At 39.0% G+C, this 24,226-nt stretch overlaps 1 protein-coding gene across 2 annotated transcripts in view; it reads right to left on the bottom strand.

The window, feature by feature from the left end:
• The window catches only part of LOC149851284 (uncharacterized), a 66,048-nt gene that overhangs the window by 17,627 nt on the left and 24,195 nt on the right, over positions 1–24,226 (bottom strand). For both annotated transcript variants that reach the window (XM_089999726.1, XM_089999735.1), the window contains 2 exons: positions 14,129–14,232; positions 11,751–11,815 (listed from right to left, as the gene is read on the bottom strand). In XM_089999726.1, coding sequence (XP_089855852.1) covers positions 11,751–11,815; positions 14,129–14,232 — 169 coding nt within the window. The remainder of the gene's footprint in view (positions 1–11,750; positions 11,816–14,128; positions 14,233–24,226) is intronic.

Below are 24,226 nucleotides of genomic sequence, written 5' to 3'. Positions count from 1 at the left end.
ATTTTCTTTTATTTTTGCATTTATTTCTGTATTTTTAGGCTTGTCTAGTTCATATTGAATTAGACTCAAAACTAGTCAAACCTTTGACTAGTTTTGAGATAGTTGTTGGACTAGAGTCATTGGACTAGCTCCAACGACTCTCTTGAGTCCTCTTTGTAATGAAATGGTAGGCTCCACGAATGCACTTGAATCTACTCAAAAGAAAGTATCTAAAAGATACTTTAGACAAGACCCATAAAAGGGTATAAATGGAAAAGCATAAAAATAAATAACACTTTATTTATGAGAGCAAAATGCGTAAAAAGCATTTAGAGGAATAATTTACACAAGGGGATGCACCCCTATTTATACAAGAGTATTAAGGAGAGCTCCCCTTTCTAGTTGTTGGAACTTTCAACAGCTAGAATTCTAACGGTTGTTAACAGCTAGAAAGTTGGTCAAGTTCCAACCGAAACTTGACCAAACTAGATGTATCTAGTTCTAATAGAACTAGATACCAAAAACAAAAAGGAAAATGACAAAAAAATAAAAAAGTATAAATACAAAAATATATAATAATAATATTATAATAATATTATTATTATATATGTGTTATTTATATTTTAACACTCTCCCTCAAACTTACGGTACAATGAGCGAAAGTTTGTCTAAGAGGAAGTGAAATCTGGGAACCACGAGAGTCTTGGTGAAGAAGTTTGCTAATTGGTATTCTGACGTCACATATGGAAGATCACTGGTTTCATGAAAGTACTCCTCTCTGACATAGTAACAATCTATCTCAATGTGTTTGGTGCGCTCATGGAAAGTCCGGTTGCTTGCGATGTAGATTGTACTCTTGTTGTCACAACACATTTGTGAAGCCTGTGTTGCTTCAGCTCCCATATCAGCGAGCAGTCGCCTGAGCCAAATAACTTCCATTGTGGTGGTTGCTATGGCGCTATATTCAGCTTCAGAGAAAGAAAGAGAAACCTTTTGTTGCTTCTTGCACCTCCATGATATTAGAGATTCACCTAAAAATACACAGAAACCAATGGTTGAGTGCCTATTATTAAGATCACCTCCCCAGTCAGCATCAGTATAAGCAATTAAATCTAATGGTGACGATGCAGACAAGAAGAGTCCTCGTGAGAGAGAACTCTTTAAATATCTAATAATACGTAAAACTGCTCCCATGTGAACAGAAGTGGGAGCATGTTGAAACTAGCTAGCTGTGTGTACAGCATGTGCTATGTCTGGCCGAGTGATGGAGAGATAGAAAAGTGCTCCAACAAGTTGTCTGAACGGAGTGGGATCATCGAGACGCTCTCCATCATTAATTTTCATTTTAACATTGACCACTTCTGGAGTGTCCACCTTCTTATCATCTATAATGCCAGACCTAGAAACAATATCAAAAGCAAATTTAGATTGAGATATCAAATACCCACGAGGGGAATAAACAATTTTTATTCCTAAAAAGTATCTCAATAATCCTAAATCAAACATTTCAAAATGAGTTTTAAGAAGAGTTTTAATATTGGTAACTCCCTGTTTGTCGTATCATCCACATAAAGAAGGATGATGATACATGCATCAGATTGCTTAATAAACAAGGCAGTGTCAGTCAAACAAGAATGAAATCCAATGTCAGTCATAACCAAGGTTGTCAGACTAGAAAGCGGAAGCGAGAAACGATACGGGAAGCGGAAGCGAGAAGCAATGCATTTTAAAATGTATAGGAAGCGGGAAGCGAGGAATGAAAAAAATAAACAAATATAAGAATTGAATGGGAATCAAAATGAAACACAAATAAAAACTAAAATAAAAGTGAAAAACATTAAATTTCATGTTTTTAGTGTAAAAATTAATTTTTTAACAAAATCTAAAAATAATGACTACCAATTTAGAGAAATCACATGGAAGTGAGTGAGAAAACACATAAAAACAAGACAAGTTGAGTAAGAGAACATATAAGAAGAATAAATGAAGCGTGTGGAAAGCATATGAGAAGCGTGGGAGAATCAAGGTTCTCATCAAGTTTCGGAAGCGAGGAGTATCGTGCTTCCGAAGCGAGCTTCCCACCTATCTAAGAAGCTTCTGGTAACTCTAGTCATAACATGACTAAATCTATCATATCAGGCTTTTGGTGCCTGTTTGAGGTCATAAAGGGCATTCTCAAGACGAAGTGTTTTACCCTTAAGAATAGTAATACCAGGTGGAGCTTCCATGTAGACTTTTTCAACAACACTCTTATTTAAGAAAACAGTTTTGGCATCCATTTGAAATATAGGCCATTTTTTTATAGAAGCCAAAGCAATTAAAGTTCTAACAGTGGTCATACGGGCCACAAGGGCAAAGGTTTCTTCGTAGTCAATGTCATACTCTTAAGCATAACCTTTGGCTACAAGTCGTGCCTTATATCTTTCTAGGGTCCCATCACTTTTGGTTTTGACTTTATAGACTCATCTACAGCCTAAGGTTTCTTTCCGAGAGGAAGGTCTTGAATGGACCAAGTGTTGGCCTTCTCTAATGCATCCAATTCTATTTTCATAGCTTCAACCCATTCTTCATGTTTTTTGCTTCAAAATAGGAGGAAGGTTCAACATAGAATTGGATTAATGCAAGGGATGCCCTATACGAGGGTGAAAAAGATTCGTAAGAGAAATTTTTTGGGAGGTCGAGAAATTCTAGAAGTCCTACGAGGGGGAACTTCAGAAAACCTTTCTAATGCACATGGTGGGTGTTGCTCTCCAACTCTTCGTCTTGAATATTGCAGACCAACATCCCTATTGGTTTGGTCTTCGCTATCATTTTAAAAAATAATAGGACTTTGATCATTGTCAAAGTTATATTCAAAATCTTCTTCATTGAATTTTGAAGTTAAATCGATTGAAAAGGAATATTCAGTAATATCTTTGGATTTTTTACTTTCAAAAGAACTTTCTTTTTCTAGAAAAGACACATTTCTTGATACATATAATTTGTCATTTTAAATATCATAGCACTTGTAGCCTTTTTTATTTTCAACATATCCTAAAAAGACACATGGGATTGCACGAGGGGAGAATTTATCATTTTTGTTTGTAAATACAAAACATTTGCAACCAAAAACTCTTAATCAAGAGTAGTCTGAAGCTAAATCATAAAATTTTTCAATTGGAGATATATTTTTTAATGAAGAAGATGGCATTCTATTGATGAGATAGGTGGCAATTAGAGCGGCTTCAGCCCAAAAACCTTTTGGAACTTGACTTGCAATTAGCAAAGTCCGAGTGGTTTCCATAATGTGGCGATGCTTACGTTCCGCAAGACCATTTTGTTGAGGAGTGTGTGGGCATGATCGTTGATGAGTAATGTCATATAGATTAAGATAGTTCTTAAATTCTCCAAACATAAATTCTCTGCCTGAATCGGTACGAAAAATAGAAATATTACTTTAAAATTTGTTTGTAACCATTTTATGAAATATTTGAAAGTGAGCAAAAACTTCGGATTTATGTTTAAGAGAATAAATCCAAGTGTGTCTAGAAAAGTCATCAACAAAGATGACATAATATGCATAACCACCTTTAGAGATAACTGGTGCAAGTCCCCAAACGTCCGAATGTATTAACTTAAGAGGTTTTGTAGAGACAAAGGTTCTACTAGAAAAAGGTAATTTTTTCAATTTACCAAGAATGCAGTCTTTACAAGCAAAATTTTCAGATTTACAAAATTTTCCCAAACTTGGAAAGTATTGGATTTTTGACATATGAGGATGGCCAAGTCTTTTGTGCCATAATTTTGTTTCTAATTTCTGAACATTTAAACAAAATACATTCTTTGGTAGTTCCAAAAAGTTCATGTAATATAGTCCTCTGTCTCTATGGCCTTCCCCAATCAGCTTTCCTGACTGACGATCCTTTATCCAGCAACCATCAGAAGAGAAGGATATATTACATCCATAATCAGAAATTTGTGAAACAGATAAAAGATTCAAATTTAATTTTGGGATATATCTAACTTCTGGAATAACTCCGCCTGTGTAGTTATACACTGCCGGTCCCAAGCCCGGATAAAGGAGGAGGGTTGCGGTAGGCCTGTGACAGCCAGCATAAAAACTGTCATATCCTATGAAAATGAACCAATATGAGAATTTCGTTGGGGCGTTCCCTACTGAGCGACGCGCTGTACTCTCTAGGCCCGGAGGCAGTGATAAATGTGCAAGGGTTGCTAGGTCGTCGCCCAGAAGCGACGCGTCACACCGGCGCCCGGGTGTGGTGTCAAATAGGCAAGGGTTCCCTCACTTTGTTGGACGGGTGGGGGTAAAGAAGTTAGTCCAAGACCATAAAATTAGGTTAGCCACTTGGAACATAGGGTCTTTAACTGGTAAGTTGGTAGAGTTAGTAGATGTTATGTGTAGGAGAAAGATTGATATTTTATGTCTTCAAGAGACCAAATGGGTAGGTGAGAAAGCTAAAGTGATAGAACCTTGGGGATATAAGATTTGGTATACAGGAATAAATAGGAATAGGAATGGAGTAGGGATTGTTATGAGTCGTCAGTTTATAGATAATGTAGTTGAGGTCCGTAGGAAGGGTGATAGAATTTTACTTATTAAATTAGTATTAGGTACGGATATTATTAATATTATTAGTGTTTATGCACCTCAAGTAGGTTTAGATGATTCCATTAAGCATCAATTTTGGGAAGATTTAGATGGAGTAGTACAAGAGACATCTTATGGAGAAAAGCTTTTCATCGGCGGTGACCTTAATGGACATGTAGGCATTAGTAGGGATGGATTTGAGAATATCCATGGAGGCTATGGTATAGGAGAAAGAAATGAAAGTGGAGAAAGGATTTTAGATTTTTGTTTGTCCTATGATATGATCTTAGCAAACACTTGGTTTAGGAAGAGGGAGTCTCACCTAGTAACATTTAAAAGTGGGGTTAATACGAGTCAGATAGATTTTTTCCTACTTAGAAAGAGAGATAGGGGTTGTTGCATCGATTGTAAGGTTATACCAGGAGAAAGTGTAGCTACACAACATAGAGTCTTAATTTTAGATCTTAGAATTAGACAATGCCGCAAAAGGGATAGACATAGGATAGATCCTAGAATTAAGTGGTGGGCACTGAAAGGAGCTAAACAAGGAATGTTTGTAGAGCAGGTAGTTAAGGAAGTTGATTGGTGTCTCGAGGAGGATTCAGAATCAATGTGGAATAAGATAGCGGGTGGTATGAGAAAAGTAGCTAAGGAGGTATTGGGTGAGTCTAAAGGCGGTGCACCACTAGGTAAGGATACATCATGGTGGAACGAGGATGTCAAATTAGCTATTAAGGTTAAAAGAGAGTGTTATAGAAATCTAAGTAAGAGTCGTGATAATGAGAATTTGGAGAAGTATATGATAGCAAAGAAGGAAGCTAAAAAAGTTGTTCGAAACGCGAGGGCTAAGGTATATAAGGAGGTTTATGACAAGTTGGATACCAAAGAAGGCGAGAAGGATATTTATAGGCTTGCAAAGATGAGAGATAGGAAATCGAAGGATTTGGGTATGGTTAGATGTATCAAAGATGAAACGCAAAGGGTTTTAGTCAAAGATGAGGAGATTAAGGAGAGATGGAAAAATTATTTTGATAAGCTATTTAATGATAGTCATGCTCAAGATCTTGGAGACTTCTCCATTCCTTTTCATGAGATAAATCGTGACTTCATGCGCAAGATTCAAAAGAAAGAAATTGCAGAGGCTTTGAAGAAAATGAAATCAAGAAGGGCAGTTGGCCCAGATGGTATACCTATCGAGGCTTGGAAATGCTTGGGAGAGAAAGGTTTAGAATGGTTGACAAATCTTTTTAACTTGATTTGGCGAACAAATAAGATGCCTAATGAGTGGAGGAAGAGTACTTTGGTGCCTTTATATAAGAATAAGGGTGATATACAAGATTGCACAAACTATCGTGGTATAAAACTCATGAGTCATACTATGAAACTTTGGGAGAGGGTGATTGAGTCTAGGTTGAGGAAGGTTGTCATGATATCGGAGAATCAATTTGGTTTTATGCCTGGAAGATCAACTATGGAAGCTATACATCTTCTTAGACAACTTATTGAAAGATATAGAGAGAGGAACAAAGATTTGCATATGGTTTTTATTGATTTAGAGAAGGCATACGATAGAGTACCTAGGGACGTTCTCTGGTGGACAATGATGAAGAAAGGTGTTTCTCTCAAGTACATTAGTATAATTAAAGATATGTATGAAGGAGTAGTAACCAATGTCCGCACTTGTGGAGGGGTGACAACCAATTTTCCGATAACGGTTGGGTTACATCAAGGATCTGCTTTAAGCCCTTTCCTATTTGCGATAGTGATGGATGAGCTTACGAGATCAATTCAAGAAAATGTACCGTGGTGTATGTTGTTTGCTGATGATATTGTTTTGATTGATGAGTCTAGAGCTGGGGTTAATGCTAAGTTAGAATTATGGAGACAAACATTGGAAGCTAGAGGTTTTAAGTTGAGTAAGAGCAAGACTGAATATATGGAATGTCGGTTTAGTAAGCAACGAAGTAGTGATGGGAGTGTAGTGAAGCTTGGTGAGCAAGATATACCGGTGAATGATTATTTCAAATATTTGGGATCCATCATTCAAAAGTATGGAGAAATTGATGGAGATGTAAATCATAGGATAAAGGTTGGGTGGATGAAATGGAAAAGTGCTACTGGAGTGCTGTGCGATCGTAGAATGCCATTGCGGTTGAAGGGAAAGTTTTATAGGACGACTATTAGACCCACTTTACTATATGGTACGGAATGTTGGGCTGCCAAGAGACATCATATTCAAAAAATGAGTGTAGCTGAGATGCGGATGCTTAGATGGATGTGTGGAAATACAATAAAAGATAAGATTCGGAACGAAGAGATACGTAAGAAGGTAGGTGTTGCACCCATTGAAAATAAGATGCGAGAGAATCGTTTACGGTGGTTTGGACATATTCGGCGAAGGCCTAATGATGCTCCAGTTAGAAGGTTGGAGAAATGGGAAAATATATTAGTTAAAAGAGGTCGGGGTAGGCCTAGGAAGACTTGGATGGAGATGATAGGAAAGGATATGAATGCTTTGAACCTCACCGAGGACATGGCGTTGGATAGAAATGATTGGAGGAAAAGGATTCATGTGGAAGACCCAAAATGAATTTCTTTTTTGGTTCATATCGCTGACCCCAATTGTTTTGGGATGAAGGCGTAGTTGTTGTTTGTTGTTGTTGTATCTAACTTCTGGAATACAAAAGGTTTTGGATTTTTGAAAACTTTCAAAACATCCTATTCCTTTTATTTCAAGAGATGTTTCATCTGCTGTAAAGACTTTTGATATACTTGAGTTATTTTTAAGACATTCGGATAAACATTTAGCATTTGGGGTCATATGAAATGAAGCACCAGAATCTAAGAGCCAAAGGAAGTTACCTGGACCGGATACAGATGCAACTGCCGCTCCAGTTGAGGCTTCAGTCGAAGATGATACCCCTTTGAGAATAGGTTGAAGAATCTTCATCAGTTGAGCCATGGAAACAGGTGCATCTTGATCTTTTGGCTCGGTTTCAACAAATACAACCCTCTTTTCGTCTCTCCTTTTTAGCTTCGGACATTGAGGCCTATAGTGCCCTGGTTCATGACAGTGGTGACAAATAACTTTCCTTTTGTCAAACTCACCACTCTGTCTCCCAAAAATGAAGCGGCCTATAAGTGCGAGTATGATTCCCTGGTCTAGACACAGCTAGAACTGAATCATCATCAACTTTTAGAGTACTCTTTTTAAGACGATTTTCCTCCATAGTTAGTTTTTCAATAGTATCCACAATAGTATGGATTTTACCACGATGAAGTAGAGCCGATTTGGTGGATTCAAATTCCGGCCTTAATCCATTCACAAATTGGTAAAAGTGTTCCATATCGAGTTGTTTTTGGCGAAGCTCGATATCCTCGGCGCAATGCCATTTTGGCTCTAGAATAGCTAACTCTTCCCAAAGTTCGGACAACTCATTATAATATTTACGAATAGTTTTGTCATTTTGAGTTAATGTCCGAACTTTTTCTTAAAGATTACACACATGGGCAATATCTTTAAGGGAATACATATTTTTAAAGTATTCCCATGCCTTATCGGCATGTTCAAATTTAGCAAAGCTAGAACATTTTTTAATGTCTACGCTGTTAATAAGCCATGACATTATCTTTGCATGTCCCATCCTCCACTCTTTTCATTCCTCTTCCGTTAGAAGGACTTCCTTATCACCCTCTTTTTTGGTGAGAGATAGTTTAGGTTCCGAATCGGAACCATCCACTATTCCCCATAAGCCTTTTCCCCATATGTGGTGCTTCATAATTGAAGTATCATTCAACTTCATGGGTATGATGGTGACCTTATTATGGTCATCCATCATTTACAAGGGTGTGAAGAAGATAGTAAGGAGAAGAAGAAAAAAAAAGAAAAATAGAGAAAAAGGGAGAAAGGGATCTAATACAATGTTGTTGCTCAAGTCCTTTTCTCCGAATGGATCCTCTTGTAGTCGATAGAAGAGTGATAAAACACTCTTTTGGCAAGTGATGAAACACTCATTTGCAAGTGACGAAACACTTTTTGTAAGAACAAGGTAATAACACACCTTTACACAAAAGGCACAAAAATCGAAGAGGAAGTTTTTCAAGATCTAAGAGTTCCGTAGCTTTGATACCATGTAATGAAATGGTAGGCTTCACGAATGCACTTGAATCTACTCAAAAGAAAGTATCTAAAAGATACTTTAGACAAGACCCATAAAAGGGTATAAATGAAAAAGCATAAAAATAAATAACACTTTATTTATGGGAGCAAAATGCTTAAAAAACATTTAGAGGAATAATTTACACAAGGGGATGCACCCTTATTTATACAAGAGTATTAAGGAGAGCTCATAAGGAGCTCTCCCTTTCTAGCTGTTGGAACTTCCAACAGCTAGAATTCTAGCCGTTGGACTAGTTCCAACAGCTAGAAAGTTGGTCAAGTTCCAACCGGAACTTGACCAAACTAAATGTATCTAGTTCTAATAGAACTAGATACCAAAAACAAAAAGGAAAATTACAAAAAAAATAAAAAAGTATAAATACAAAAAAATATAATAATATTATTATAATAATATTATTAATTTATTATTATTATTATATATGTGCTATTTATATTTTAACACTCTTAAGTCCTTTTCTCTCCCTCTCTCAATGTATATAAATAAGGGTGTTCCCCCCTCTCTTTGTATCAATATTCTTAAGCATTTTCATGTGAATGAAATAAAAGTTTATTATTTTATCTTTATGTTATTCCTTTTATACCCTTTGTGGGTTATGATTGTAGTGTCTTTAATAGACACTGATTACAAGCATTTGCACTTTCGTGGAAGATCCTCATTTCCTTACATCCTTGTCTGCTCATAGTTTGGTGACCTTTTGCCTTTCCTGTGCTATTATAATAAGATTTTTTTTCCTCTCAAAAAAAAAAGGAAGCCCCAACAGAGATGGTTGCAAGGATTCATCTTATTTTTTTAGCCAAAATTTTTATAAGGCAGCAGACGAAAAGGGTAAGTTCCTTCAAATACATGGCATAATGTCCACAACTAAACATACTTGTTAGAGACTAAATCTTTTTTATAGCTTATAAGTGATCATGAGAATGTGCATGGTTGATGTTACTTTGCAGCCACATTAATTTGCTCCTAACAAATTTTGAAGTACTATATTGACTCTTTACATCAATTGTTGCTAAAAAGGGTATTCCAATAATTTTATGAAGAGTATATGCATCGTGCATATATTTATTTGTATTTTGTTTTTTGCAGATTCATTTAATTAATATTGGTGGTGACTGTCAAGGTATGGAACAATATGGTAATACCAAAACTCATTAGGAGAATTTATTTGGTAAACCTATTTTCATTAAAAGCCATGGAAGACAATAATATAAATTATACACGTCGATGTGTAGCAACTATGCATGAAGCAGCAAGATAACGGACTGTCTGTGTGCATGTGTTGCACATGATAATTGGCAAAAATGAACAGCAGATCCTCAGTTCTCAAATTTGAGGATCACCCTCAGAGTTGAGATCTGAGGGATTCAAATGCTCCTTAAAGGTAATGGAATCTAACTAACTATATACATGCATTTTCACATTGGAAATAGTAAGTTCATCTGTAACTAGAAATGCACACTCGTCGATAATCCAACATTGGCAAAGGCCAGAACAATATCATAACAGACTACAGTAAATAATGGTAAAAAATGAAAAACATGAAACTACAGCATGTCTCATCCCAATGCAGTAGATAAGATAGGACACCTGTTCCAGAAGAGGCATGTTCATGCAAAGTAGATAATTTTCTCATGAAAGTGAAACCACACAAATTGAAAATGGGAAACAAAGGTGTGAATTCCAATGTGGAGACTTACAACCCTAAATCACACAGGGTACATTTGAGTGTATCACTTGTCACATCCTAGAGATCTTCAGGATTTGAGATTCATGCCCCACCCCCCACCCCCAAAATTCCCTCTAACCGGTCAGGCAAAAGATCCATGAATTAATCTTAAAAATGAACATCAGATCCTTATGAGCCTCATGCCAAATTCAACACTACCATAGTAACTACAGAAAACATGGTTTTATGATACTTTATAACAATAACCTTGTACATTTTTTGATACCACATAGTGTGAATACAAACAATAATAGGCAAACATAAGCAAAATTATAGAACTGTCACTGCTCATCTTCTTCTAACAGCCCCTAAAACTACCACCTTGGAATAGACCACAAATAGTTTATGCTAAGGTACCAACACCACTAACTAGTGAAAGATCTTGTAAAAAGTCCAACAATTTGATGCTCATTGGCAATGTAACAAAGAACAACTTCATAATCTTTGATCTCACAGATGAAATGTTGAATCTATTTCAATTACTTTTTGCATTGCTATTCTGGACTAGATTAAAGGACACAACATCCTACTAAAAAATAGCTCTAGCTTAGGCCGATGAAGTTGGAGGTATTAAAACCAAAGTGTTAAAAGTGACCACTGCTCTAGCACAATATTCAGCATTTGTTGTAAAGATCAGTTATGTATCAAACTCCTCCAAGAGAATAGACATGATGTAGAAGAGATGCAATAGTCAGAATCAAATCTTGTTTTTTGTTGCACTCCAGCTATATATAGTAGAGAATCCTTTTGACAACTTAAAAGGTGAGTATGCATAATGGATGCACATATTGTGAATCTAACCACATCAAGCCGTGTAAAGATGATTACTGAAATGCATTTTACGATGCTACAACACTATTGGTTTTGAAAGTATATCACCCACATATAGAGTTTAGTCTACATAAGTGAAAATAGAAGTAGCAACAAACTCACATTCATGCATGCAATGTTCATCTTACATAGATCTACCTCTATAATGTGTAAGAAGAATCACAATGATCAACCTAAACTCTGAAAAAATAATCCAGTCAGAAATTTTGCATGAGACCACCTGCACCAAAGTCTTTGACCTAACAAATACATTGTAAGGTGTAATATGCAATAATGATGTTGTCCACATATATTAGCACAATTATTAGTCTATGACTCTATGCAACCCTTGCAAAATGAAAGGAATTTAACCAACTGAAGTTTGAACAAGCCATGAAAATAACTAGTTTGCAGAATTATGGCAGCATGCCCTAGAAACTTGTTTTAGAGCATGAACACCATTCCTCACCTCAATTGCAGCTTGAACATTTTTCCTTGATAGGCTGTATCTAGATTCACCTTCTGAATACTTGCCTAGACAAGACATTTGAACTACAGGTCAATAAAGAAAATTACTATGCATACAGATGCACGAAAACATGTGCACACAGATGCACGCACACACAGACACACATTGGGAGTTGCTAGCATCCACAGCTTTGTGGATGTTAGTAGGTACTCAACAAATTTATACTCCTGATAAATTTAAAAAGATATGGTGGTTTCATGCATCATTTGTCATCATCATGGGTATTCTTATAATTTTAGAGTAACAAAACACTTATTAGCTGTCCTTTGTAAATAGACAATGTATTTTAGTTTCCTTATAAAATTGTAAAAATGCCTATGGTGGTGACAGTTACTGCATCAAATCACCATGTCATTTTCAAACTTCTTAGGGATGTACACGTGGTGAAGTGCTAACATGCACAAAAAGCCACGGACATATACACATATGCAATACATACAAATACGCATATATGCATAATCATTTTTGTCCAAGATCTGGTTGATCAGGCTTGAGCACAATTTTGACTAGACCCTACAGAATAAAATCTCATGTAAACTCATGTATTTCTGTCAAAAGCCTGTGAGCCTCATAGCTAATAAAGAAAGAGAAGAGGGGTAGATGGATTAGATTCTCATTCTTTCCTAACGACTCTGGGGACATTTGACTAATGCCCAGGCACAAGTTTCACCAGACCCTACAGAATAAAATCTCATGCAAAATCATGTATTTCTGTCAAAAACCTATAACCCTCATAGCTAATAAAGAAAGAGAAGAAGGGTAGAGGGATTAGATTTAGATTCGTTCCTAAGGACTCTAGGGACATTTGACTAATGGCCAAAATGATTTTTTTGGGAGCTATTTTTTTGCAAGAAAAAAAACAAATTTGAAAGAGTTTGATTGACAATTTTAGTAAAATAAATCATTATTTTGAATCCCTAAAATGATGTTTAACAACTATGACCAGTTTTTTTTTTAACATCTGTTATTTATTCGAGGGGAGGCATTCCCTAATCCACTTTCTCTTGCTTCCATTTTCAAGTTGTCCATGGCAACGTTATTTGTCACTTTGCACCAACCTCCTCAAAAGGCCAAGGGGTTTCTCAAGTACCCTTTCTCATCTGGGCCAAGACGGTCAGTGATTTATGAGCCACCAGGATAAAGGAAATTTCAAAGTGCTTTATAAACAAACTCAAAATCAACTGGCTGATGTATTTACTACGGCCATAAATAGGACTAGATGTACAAACTAGTAAGAAAGTCAGCAAAAATTGCCATATTCACCGAGGTTTTTTCTATCAAATGTTTGTAACACCCATAGTTAATAAAAAAAGAGGAGTCAACAGATTAGACTCTCATTCTTTCCTTAGGATTTTTTTCCTTCCTCTCCTCCAGTTTTTTTTAGTCTTCTCTGCTACTTTTTTTTCAATAAAAGCTTGGAATCCATTAGAAGAAGACCCTTGGTTATTTACAACATCTATGTATATATGTTTGTAGTCTCTTGTGGTTGCACACATTTTCAGGTAGATTGATCTGCGTGGTATGGATGGGCTTGGTATGATCCATTTCATACCAATTATGCTTTCTATCTAACGAGTTGGGTGTCAAAAGACTTACTCTATAGTCATATTTAGTGCGTTGTGAACAGTTTGTTTGTATACTGCTTTAAAATATATTTCAATATTTAATCTTGTTGATTGAGAGCATGTTGTAAAGTAAACAAACAATGATAAATATATGTGATGTCAGATTTGCTAAATAATGCATGAGCAAAATCTCATTCACTCACTGACAATGAATTTGTGGTGTACACATCCGCACCAAAGACTATATATAGCTGGAACAATTTTCTTTGATAGGTTGTATGTAGAGACTACATTCAACCTCTGGTTACATGCCTGAACAGGACATACCTGAACCACAGGTTAACAAAGAAAAACTTACTAAACACACATACACACACACACACACACACACACACACACACACACACATATATATATATATATATATATATATATATATATATATATATATATATATATATATATAATTCATTTATGTATTTGTTTATATTTAGCCTCATAGAGCTAGGCTTGGTTTGGACCTACAAGAGCTTGTTGACCCCAGGTAGAACCAAGGCAATACCATCATAGTATCATACCCTACTTGGTTATGAGATTGAGCTTACTAAATGATAATATGTCAGTCTGGAAAACCTCTCTCTTACTGTCTCCCGCAAATTATAACGTTAAGAACACCCTCCAACCCACCCCTCCCTCAACACCCACACACACTTTCAGGAAATTCGTTACACAGGTTTAATAAGGACTTTTAACCTTTGAATAGATTCATCCGGGCATCTGGTGGGCCACCACCAGGATATGAATACTTCCCTGATAGCAATCCCATTGCCATCGGACTATAAGCCAGTAAGCTAATCCTGGAAAAAAGAATGCAAATACGTTAGTAACAAGAAATTTGATAAAGTAATAGCAACAAATAATGGTCGAACAGGCTATCAAATGAGAGGTCAGACTTGAGTAAACTTGACAGGCATTTCTCAATCCAAAGAAGCCAATCCTGCAAGGATTGCATATATGCTCCATGAAAGCACCATAAAAGCTGACAGGAAAAGCACTGCAAAAGGCTTTAATTATATTTCCAAGAAAAGCACAAAACCAAAACCATTCACTCTTTTCCACCTATAAACATTGAAAGAATCAAAGGTATAAAAAGAGGGCATGAGGAAATTGTAATACCACGCTCCAATTGTACCCAATTATTTGCCTCATTTTTGTTTTAATATAATAGTTCAAGTAGAAGTCAATCAAGGTCTCATTTGTCCAAGCGCCATAAAGGGTGCCCAAGAAAGGAAAATAACTTTTAGCAATCAACTTATGAAAAATTTTCTTCTGAACTTTTGAAACAAAGTGGTGACATATCAAGATAGAATTTTTAAAAGCTTAAAATCAAAGAAATACCTAGACTTTAGAGATGTGTAATCTTGGGGCGATCCATAAAATTCTAAATTTGCACTGAAACCTTTGAGTGAGCTTTTTATTCCGTAGGAATTTGAATTCCTTGAAGTTACCTGGTTGTAGACACCCAATTTTTCACGATGCCCAAATACTAACCCCTTTTGAAAAATGTGCTCTTAGGTTCTAGAGTGAAGACCTCAAAGGAAAAAACATAAAAAACCCAAAAAATATCTCATTTTTCATTGGGACAACAATCCAGTTTGTCATCCTGCCTTGGGACAGCAAACCAGATTGTCATCTTGCATTGGGGACGACAAACTAGATTGCCGCCCTTCCCTGCGACGGCATACCTGTATGTTGTCCTGACATGAGACGGTATTCCTGCTTGTCGTCCTCCCCTAGGATGGCATACAGGTTTGTTGTCTTGCTACGAGACGGCATTCCCCTGTGTCATTTGTCCCGTCGAGCGTGAGGATAAGCCTCAAAGAAGCATGTCCCAATTAGGCTCAAACTCTTCCTGTGCGTTTTTCGTGCAGGACTCTATGGATGAGCCTTATCTCCTCTTTTGGATAAGCACAGATCCATTTGGGTTGGATTTAAATCCAGAAAACCCTTGATCCATATCTCATCCATGATTATTATAAATAGGGGTTGACCCCTAGATCCTGAACCATCTAGAAATTCCCTATCTGAGTGTTGGCGTTAGAGAAAACGAGCTCTAGCCAAGCCCCTCACTCTGCCCCTCTGTCTCAAAATACCATACCCTATGCAAAAAGGAGAAAAGACAGCCAAAGCATAAAGGACAAACAAAACCCAAAGTCCGATAAAGGTGCTTTTCAGATCAATCTGTTGGTTTATTCATTTATTTTAGTTTCTATATTTAATTTGTTTTATGAGTGCTTATATGTGTTTGATCTTGCTTACATATCTCATTTCACGAGGGTTGAAATCTTGAATCCGGATTTTTTCTACGGTGAGTTTCGTGTCGCAGAGATCAAAATCAGCTTTTGCTTTAACTTCTTGTGGAGGACGGCTGATGTTTGAAACAAGCGTCCCATATCTTTTAAGCAAATTTGAAAAGGGGTTTTGCGAAATCTAGGTGACTGCCTTTTCTTTTACCATAAAATTTTTGTTAGCAGTTTTTTAAGAGCATGGTGGGACATCGTATTTTTTTTTGTTTTTCGTAGCTAGAAGTGCATTATTGAGAGATTTTGGGTTCTAACGAGCCCAAAACCTTCAAGATTCAGGTATTTTCAGTTTCAAATGGCAAACACCTTTGTCGTTCATCCTTTGGCGTCCGTAGAGTCTGCCATCTCCTTTGTCGTCTGTAGAGTCTGCCAATTGTGTCTTTGTCGTTTGACTATTGTGCACAGGATCGGTCATCCGACAAACAGTGTTGTCTGAGACTCTTTGTCGTCTGCAAACCTCTAACTATAGGCTTTGTCGTCCGCAGACCCTCGGTCTATAGGCTTTGTCGTTCAAGGCATCATCTGCACTCACTGTTGTCTATAGTGATTGCCGTCCACTCTTTTCTACTGTTTGCGGACATTGTCATCCACAGTGTCTCTCTGCAAACTTTGTCGTCTGTAGATCCCCCGTTCGCAGAGTCTGTCGTCTGCAAAAAACCATGTTTTGTAGACTTTGTTGTCCACAGACTTGGTCGTTCTCAGCTCTACCGTCCAGGATCTTGGTCGTCTGGTGGCTTTGTCGCCCTTGTGCATTGTCGTCCAGGTGTCTTTGTCATTTGTTGTCATTTGTTGTCATTATCGTCTATTAGTCTTTGTCTTCCACTGTAAATCGGTAGAAATCTCACCGTTGTTACCTCTATATGGTCGTTTAATTTACTTTTCCGAAAAAATCTATTATGTTTTAGGGTTTTGGTTCGTTTTTTTCGAATATAGGTAGTTTTGCATTAGGTGCATGCATACATATTAGGTTTAGGTTTTATTATATTCTTAGAGACACTTGCTGAAGAAAAATCATGTCACTTAGAAATTAGAAAAAATACAACCTCTAGCAAGTTAGGATTTTGATTGAGACCTCGTTTGATTCATTATATGCTCTTCGTATTTTTATCCCCTCTTCTTTTAGAATTAGAGCTCTTCTTTTATTTGAGGTTGCAAAAATCTTATCCTATCGTTTGGATATTCGGATGCCCCACTAGTACCTTTAAGTTGTTAGCTTGGGTATATCAGTAGTGGTACCTTAAAGTTGGATAATCCACGCATCAGTACTTTTAAGTTGTTAGCTTGAGTATATCGGTGGTGGAACCGAGAGGGAACCCTGATTCATAGAACCCAAAGAGATCTCACAGATCTATGCAGCAATTTTTGAGAACTAAGTTAACCATTGTTTTTTTAAATCTAACGTTACTTGTTTGGGCCTTTGTGTGAAACATTGTTTTGGGTATCATGAATACACGATATAAAACCCGAAAATCTAAGTCTCAATCCATTATTGAGGAGCAACCTTTAGAAAATCCCACCTACAAGATGCCAACCCACATGATGTCCAATATCATCTTTAGGGCACGTTTGGAAGCAAAGACGTAGAAAAAGGGAACCAAGGTTGGAAAACCATACAGTTTTTCCAACCTTTCCAAACGAGCAAAAATGTTTTGTTGAGAAATATTTTGAAAACAGCACAACTTTTGATAGGAAAGACTCATCCATGGGGGGGTGGAGGAGTCTTTCCTACCAGACTTTTCTGAGCACCGGTCTCTCGCCCCTCCTCTTTCGTTTGCAACAGAGAGGTCATCCCCATCTCTCGCCCTTCATCTTTGGTTTGAAACCAGAGCTCGTAGTTCTCCATTGATGAACAAGATGACCTCTGCCGCTCAGGTGTGGTCGTAGATCTGAGAACGCCTATGTCCTCCCTTGCCCTCTTATCCTTTGAACCTTTTGTTTTCTCTTATCCTCTTTCAAGAAGGTGTCCTGAGCTCTTTGTGATTTCCTATGTTCTTCTCAGCGTAAGCGTTCTGTGGTGGTGATTCTCATTGCATTTTTCTGAATGAGAGTATTTTTCTGTAGTTTAACATTTTTATGCAATTTAGCATTTCGCATTTTAGCATTTATGTAGTTTAGCATTTTTCTGCAGTTTAACATTTCTTGCATTTTCCTGCAGTTTAACATCTCATTGCATTTTTTCTGAATGAGAGAGATTACTGTTTGACATTTTCTGCGGTTTAGCATTTTTCTGCAGTTTAGCATTTTTCTTTTCATTTGTACCAAAAGGTTCTTTTTTTGTTCCAAAATTAATATACCAATTTATTTGGCATATTTCTTTTCATGCATCAATTTATTGCTATGTTTTTTTACATTGGAAAAGGCTATAAGTGGGAGAAAATCTATTTTTTATTTGTTCAAAGGCCAGCAAGACATATCTGTAAACCTGTTTCAGCTAGATCCATGCTTGGTTTGCAGGATTGAGTCCACCTGGCTCAGGCTTTTTGATACAATTGGTGGGCCTGGAGTGTTCTAGCTTGGACTTGTTATACATGCAGTCAGGCAAAGATTGACCTGATGTTTTCTTTAACCTTAGAGCAAAGATGGCTGGGTTTTGGATCTTTTCATGTCGAGCATCAGTGGTAAAGCAAGCCATGTTTTGTGAATGCATAATGTTTCAAGTGTTGCACAGTTTTATATGGCATAAGAAAACATGTTCCTCTCTGTTCTTATATATAATGGGTTAACCATAACACTGATATTTGTTCTTATCTATGTTGCACAGTTTTTGGTTTTCTTGATAGACATGCTGCAGGATTACCCCCAAGAGATTCGAACCCGATAAGCTCAGTTATGATAGTGTGATCTAACCAACCAACCCAAGAAGAACTACCATTTATTAGCTAGTCGAAAAATTTTTCCATGCACAAACAAACAAGCATAAAATTTTCTCTTTCGTTTCCGGCTCGTTTTTCTCATGTTACACAAACAAGCGAAAAACTTTCTTTTGGAAAACTTCTCATATCAAAAACTCTTATAGGAAAAACTTTCTTTTCCTATGAGAGTTTTTCTCGCTTCCAAGCATGCCCTTAATGAGGATCCTGAATAAAGGACCCATACTAATGTCCTTGATGAGCCTAAGGACGACCAGAGAAAAGGAGAAGCTCCGAGGATCCCAAATTCAACTCACATCAGTATTCTCATCGTTCTCGTAAAGATCCTCCCATGGAGTATGAGACAAACAGTTCCAAAACAAATAAGTCCACAAGGAGACGAGTCTCTAGAACCTGACGTCTCAAATCTCCATCCAAAAAGAGGGATGTACTAGCACAAATGAGGCAGTATATGAAGGAAATAGAGGGAACATGAAGAAAATCCAGAGGAGAAAAAAGTATCAGCGAGCTTAGGTGGCAAAGACAGAAAGAAAGGCCAGACAGGCTCAAGAACATGAATATAATAGATGGAGTGAACCCCAAGTGTCCGACTGAGAAAGAAAAGTTCACAGACGCCGGTTGACCCGTCTGGTCCAAATCACATCATCAAAGTCAGACAGAAAAATAAAATCCCTAGAAGACATGGTCTGGAATCTCAGTGTCAGAATAAGATATATGGACATGGATCGGAACGAATACTCCCTAGAAGACTTTCTACCCGAGGCATGTGATGATGATGATGATGATACTCCCCAAGGTTTATGAAGTTAAGTGGAAAGAGGGACCCAATAACTCACATGGCCCTATTCATGGAGAGTGTTGCCAAATATCGCAACGATAGGGGGTTAATCAACTAGTTTCTCAGAAGTTTGGAGGGAGGCACTGGAATGGTTTGTTACCCTAAACTTCGAACAGGTTAGAGAGTTTAAACATATCATCAACCGCTTCATGGATCAGTTCTGCTTTAATCTTGAAGCCCTCCCTACCATAAGTCAGTTATATGACTTGAAGCAGAAGAATGATGAGAGAGATCATGAGTTAATTACTAGATGGCAGTTCATGGCAAACAGAATTAAGGAGTCAATCTCAAACTCTCATGCATTGATTATAATTATAGACAATTTCTCTCAACCTCTGAGGAGCCTAATCAGCATGTCTCAGGTTTAAACCTATGTCGTACTCATCAAGAAGGCTACTACTGCCTTTGAGGTAAGCATCAAAAGAGGAGTATATGACAGGTTCTTAAAGCACAACAGGGACAACGTTACAAGAAGTCAAACTCATCCAAAGGTCAGGTCAATGTGATTCGAACCTCGAGACAGACCGCTTAGAAGAATGGCAATCAAGGCTAGAAGGTGGGCAACGAGAGAACCACCTCAAAGAAATCAAACTCAAGTGCGAATAGGTATGGCAGCAACCCAAAATGTACCATGGACCGAAGATTCACAAAGTTCAAGCAAGCCTAGTCACAGGTCCTGGATCTTTTGCTACAGGATGGTTTGGTGAAGTTGCCTAAGGTGTCAAATCAATCACAGATGAAGGGTAAAGACTCATCAAAATATTGCTGATATCATAGAGCGGTGGGTCATAATACCAAAGAATGTATCATTCTCAAGCATATCATACAAGATAACATCAAAAGTGGTGAACTGCTTGTCGACGAAGAACAGAGTCAGGGCAATGATGACATGGGCATATTCAAAAAGTCATTCCCGGATCATAGCACAGAAGAAGTCCAAGCTTTTAAACCGAAAGAGAATTGGCTTCTAGAAAGAGGCATTGAGCAAGGATCACCTACCAACACAATTATTTGCATTCCCCATGCTCTCAAATACAATGTTAGTCATCATCAACTGCTTGTGGCTCCTCAAATATATTACCAAGGAGGGTAGAAGAAAGATAGATTCTAGAGAAAAGCAAAGAAATTTCACAGGACCCTCAGATAAGTATGATTCACCTGGACCCACCAGACAACAATTACACTAGGGTTCCTCCCCAAACGTCCTATGACAGAGACGCAATTATAAGAAAGGATTGTCCCCATGTACTCTCTCTTAAGAAGAACCAGCCAGAAAGTGATGAGTTAAATCACACGCTCAGGAAAAGTTTACCAACCAGAAGTCTTAAAGAAAGGCACACCCTTGATGCCTCACCAAATCACCTCTCAACCCAAATCCAAAGAGATAGATAAAGGAAAGTACAATATTGAGACCCAACTGGCCAAGACACGTTCATATCTCAATATTGGAAGTAATCAAGGTTTTTGATGAACACCGAGAGGCAATAGAAAGGATTTTGAGCAAGGTCAAAGTTTTCTCCAGCACCCAGCCTAAAGGATTGACAACCTTAATTTCTCAAGTCATGACTCAGATGCCAATTACCTTCTCAGAGGATGATGTATCAAAGCCCGTGACACCCCACACTAAGGCATTGTACGTTACCGCGCAAATCAAGGACATGTCGGTCACCAATTGTCTAGTGGACAGTGGTAGAGGAATGAATATAAGCCCAGTCCTTACTCCCAAAGGTTGGATATCTCAAAAACTGAGCTAAGGAAGCATGTGACCCAATTCAGCAAATATAATGGCAATACTACAACTACAATAGGGATTGTAATATTGGATGTGTATAAAGTATAACACTAAAAAAAACTTTCAAGAAAAGAGGAGTTAATTAAATTTATGCATGCAACAATGTGAACAAGAAAAACACATAATGTAATGTCTGAAAAAAAAAATCTGAGTCTGACACGTGTCTCGGTCGACTGACGATAGCGGATCTGAGCCCAGCACGGATCCGGCTTCTCAAATTTTTGAGAAGTCGGTGCACCCCCCTTTTTTAAAGGGTTCGGGTGTCTCGGGCGAGGGCATTTGCCCTCGCCCGATTCTCTCTCTTCTCTCTCTCTGCCCTTCTCTGACGTCGGCGTGTCTACCTGCCGACCGACGATCGTACGATCGGCCTTCCGGCAGCCCCCTTGGTGGTGATCGGTCTCCACCTCCTTCTCCGGCGTCTCACCGCCAGTTACCGCAGGTAGGTCTCCTCTCCTCCTCCTCTTCTCCCGGAGCTCGGTGTGCCGGCAGAGGGTTTAGCCCCCTGTCGCCATCGGGGTATCGGCAGGGGGGTTGGCCCCCTGTCGTCGTCGGCTCGTCCGGCAGGGGGTTTAGCCCCCCTGTCGCCGACAGGGTGTCGGCAGGGGGTTTGGCCCCCTGTCGCCGACAGGGGGTTTGGCCCCCTGTCGCCGTCGGCTCGTTGGCACGGGGCTTGGCCCCCTGTCAACCGTTGGTTCGCCGGCAGGGGGCTTGGCCCCTGACGACCGACGGCTCGTCGACAGAGGGCTTGGCCCCCTGTTGCCTTTGGTTTGCCGACAGGGGGCTTCGCCCCCCTGTCGTTCTGTTTGCCGGCAGAGAGCGAGGCCCCCTGTCGACGTTCTGTCTTCCGGCATGGGGGCTTCGCCCCCTATCGCTTTTGTTTGCCGGCAGGGGGCGGAGCCCCCTGTCGTTGTCCGGCTTGCCGGCAGGGGGACTTCGCTCCCCTGTCGTTGTCCTGTCTGTCGGCAGGGGGCTTGGCCCCCCTATCGTCGTCGGCTCCCCGGCAGGGGGCTTCGCCCCATGTCGTCGTTCTGTCTGTCATGCTCACAGTATGGCATGCTCACAGCTGTTGTTTGTTCTTTCTTCGGACTGCATGCTTTTACCTTGCTATTAGTTTGTTATTTGCAATAGTTAGAAGGTATGCATGATCAGTCTGGTTCTGATTGTTTGCAGTTAGATTGTTATCACTAAAATATTAGTTTGCTTGAGCTCGTGATATCTTAGTTAGCTTTGTTATTCACCTTCTTATGTTGTATCAGTTTCTACTTGCTTCTATTTAAGCATGCTTTAGATTAGTTCGTCTTATCCCTTTTGCGTACCTACCAGTTTTCAGGACTGACCCCATTTTTATGGGTGTAGGTGACAGGTAGCTCTTCTTACTAGCGGCGGTACAGATGCTACGTGGTCAAAGTCTCACCTCTCTCGTCGACACACTGGCTATTCGGTTTTGTATTTTTTGTTGTTTTGGGTGGATACCCTTCTGCCTTGTATAAACTAAACCTTTTTTATGAATATACTCTTTTCCACCTTTTGCTCACTATTTTGGCTTAGAAAATGGGCTTGTGTTTGTGCGGAGTCTTTTTGCTAACGTACTCAGAAGAATCGACTTGCGCTTTTAAATCCTTTGGCATCTTTAAAAATCTTTGCTGCAAACTCTGATTTTCGAAGGTATTTTTATTCAAATCTTTTTCTCTCGAGTCGAACTTCTGGGGCGTTACAACTTTTGGTATCAGAGCCAGGACGAGAACGGTTGAGCCTTGATCATCGAGCATTCCACCGCACTGTAAGTAGACGCTTGATTTTTTCTTGCTTAGATAAAATTAATGCATTGCTTTTACTTTGATCAGTACTTGTGTGTGTGATGGATCCGTCAGCTGGTCCGAGTGGCTATCACGGCAGGGGTGGTCGTAGAATGCGTGCTCGTTCATCAAAAGGTAGGGGTCTCTTTTTAGAAAGAGGAGGACGTAGGATGTCCTGGGAAGAGTGTTGGACTAATCGCCCACCCCACCGACCTTTACGGATGAGACGGGTATCCCGCTACCAGCAGAATTTCAGATACCCTTGGCAGCGACTTGGTCTTCAGTATATGCTCAAGTTGGAGGATTTTTACCCTCGCAAATCCAGGCAAATCGGCAGGCTACGCCGGAAGTCTCAGATGGCAGTGGTTCCCTCTTAGTACCCATTGAGTGTGTCTTTTGTGGTGAGTCCGGACACGCTCTAGACTTTTGTCTCCTTAAAGAGGAGCACGATAGGGCAATTGCAGCCCAGGATTCTGCCAAAGCCGTCATCCCCGACCTGAATGTGCCAGATCTACCTTTGGCGGTCCTCGAACAGCCTTTGCCCCCAGTGATCTCGGAAGGCCCGGTGCTCCCAATTCCTGGTGTTGATTTTCCAATCAACATTTCAGATTCGTCCATGAGCGGTTCAATCTCACTGGACTACACACCTTCGACTTCGATGTACGATGTGGGGATTCTCCCCAATGAGCCACTCCCTTTTGTCCCTCGACGCAGGTTTAGGCGTACGTGGAATAAGAGGGAATATCTTCGACAGTTCGAACGTCCCTAGAAGGAAGTGTTTGTAAATTTTTGTTCAATTTTTGTAAGAGAGGCTGCGAACTCTCATGCGGATAAGTTCTTTTTGGCTTGTATACCAGCATCGCTGGGATTTTGTATATGCAGTGACTTGAAGATCTATAAAGTACCCTTTGTTTCTTATTCGTCTTGGTGTATTCTGACGTACCTTATGTTTATTTTTAAGGATGGCACGACGACCAGACGAGGATTTGACGGAGGACGGGCTCGAACGCAGGGGATTTATTATGGATTCTCTGAACGCGTTGGCCAAAGCGATCCGAAATCAGGGTACTGCGCATAGGAGTCAGGCTCCTGAGCAGGGGGTCTCTTTCGAGAAATTCCTAAAAGTGGATCCTCCGGTTTTCTCTAGTGGAGTAGACCCAGATGCGGCAGAATATTGGATCAGTGAAATCGA

This window comes from Nuphar pumila, chromosome 1, assembly GCF_984573655.1.
Source record: "Nuphar pumila chromosome 1, dmNupPumi1.hap1.1, whole genome shotgun sequence".
Classification (NCBI taxonomy): Eukaryota; Viridiplantae; Streptophyta; class Magnoliopsida; order Nymphaeales; family Nymphaeaceae; genus Nuphar; species Nuphar pumila.
This window is presented reverse-complemented; position numbering and strand designations above follow the sequence as displayed.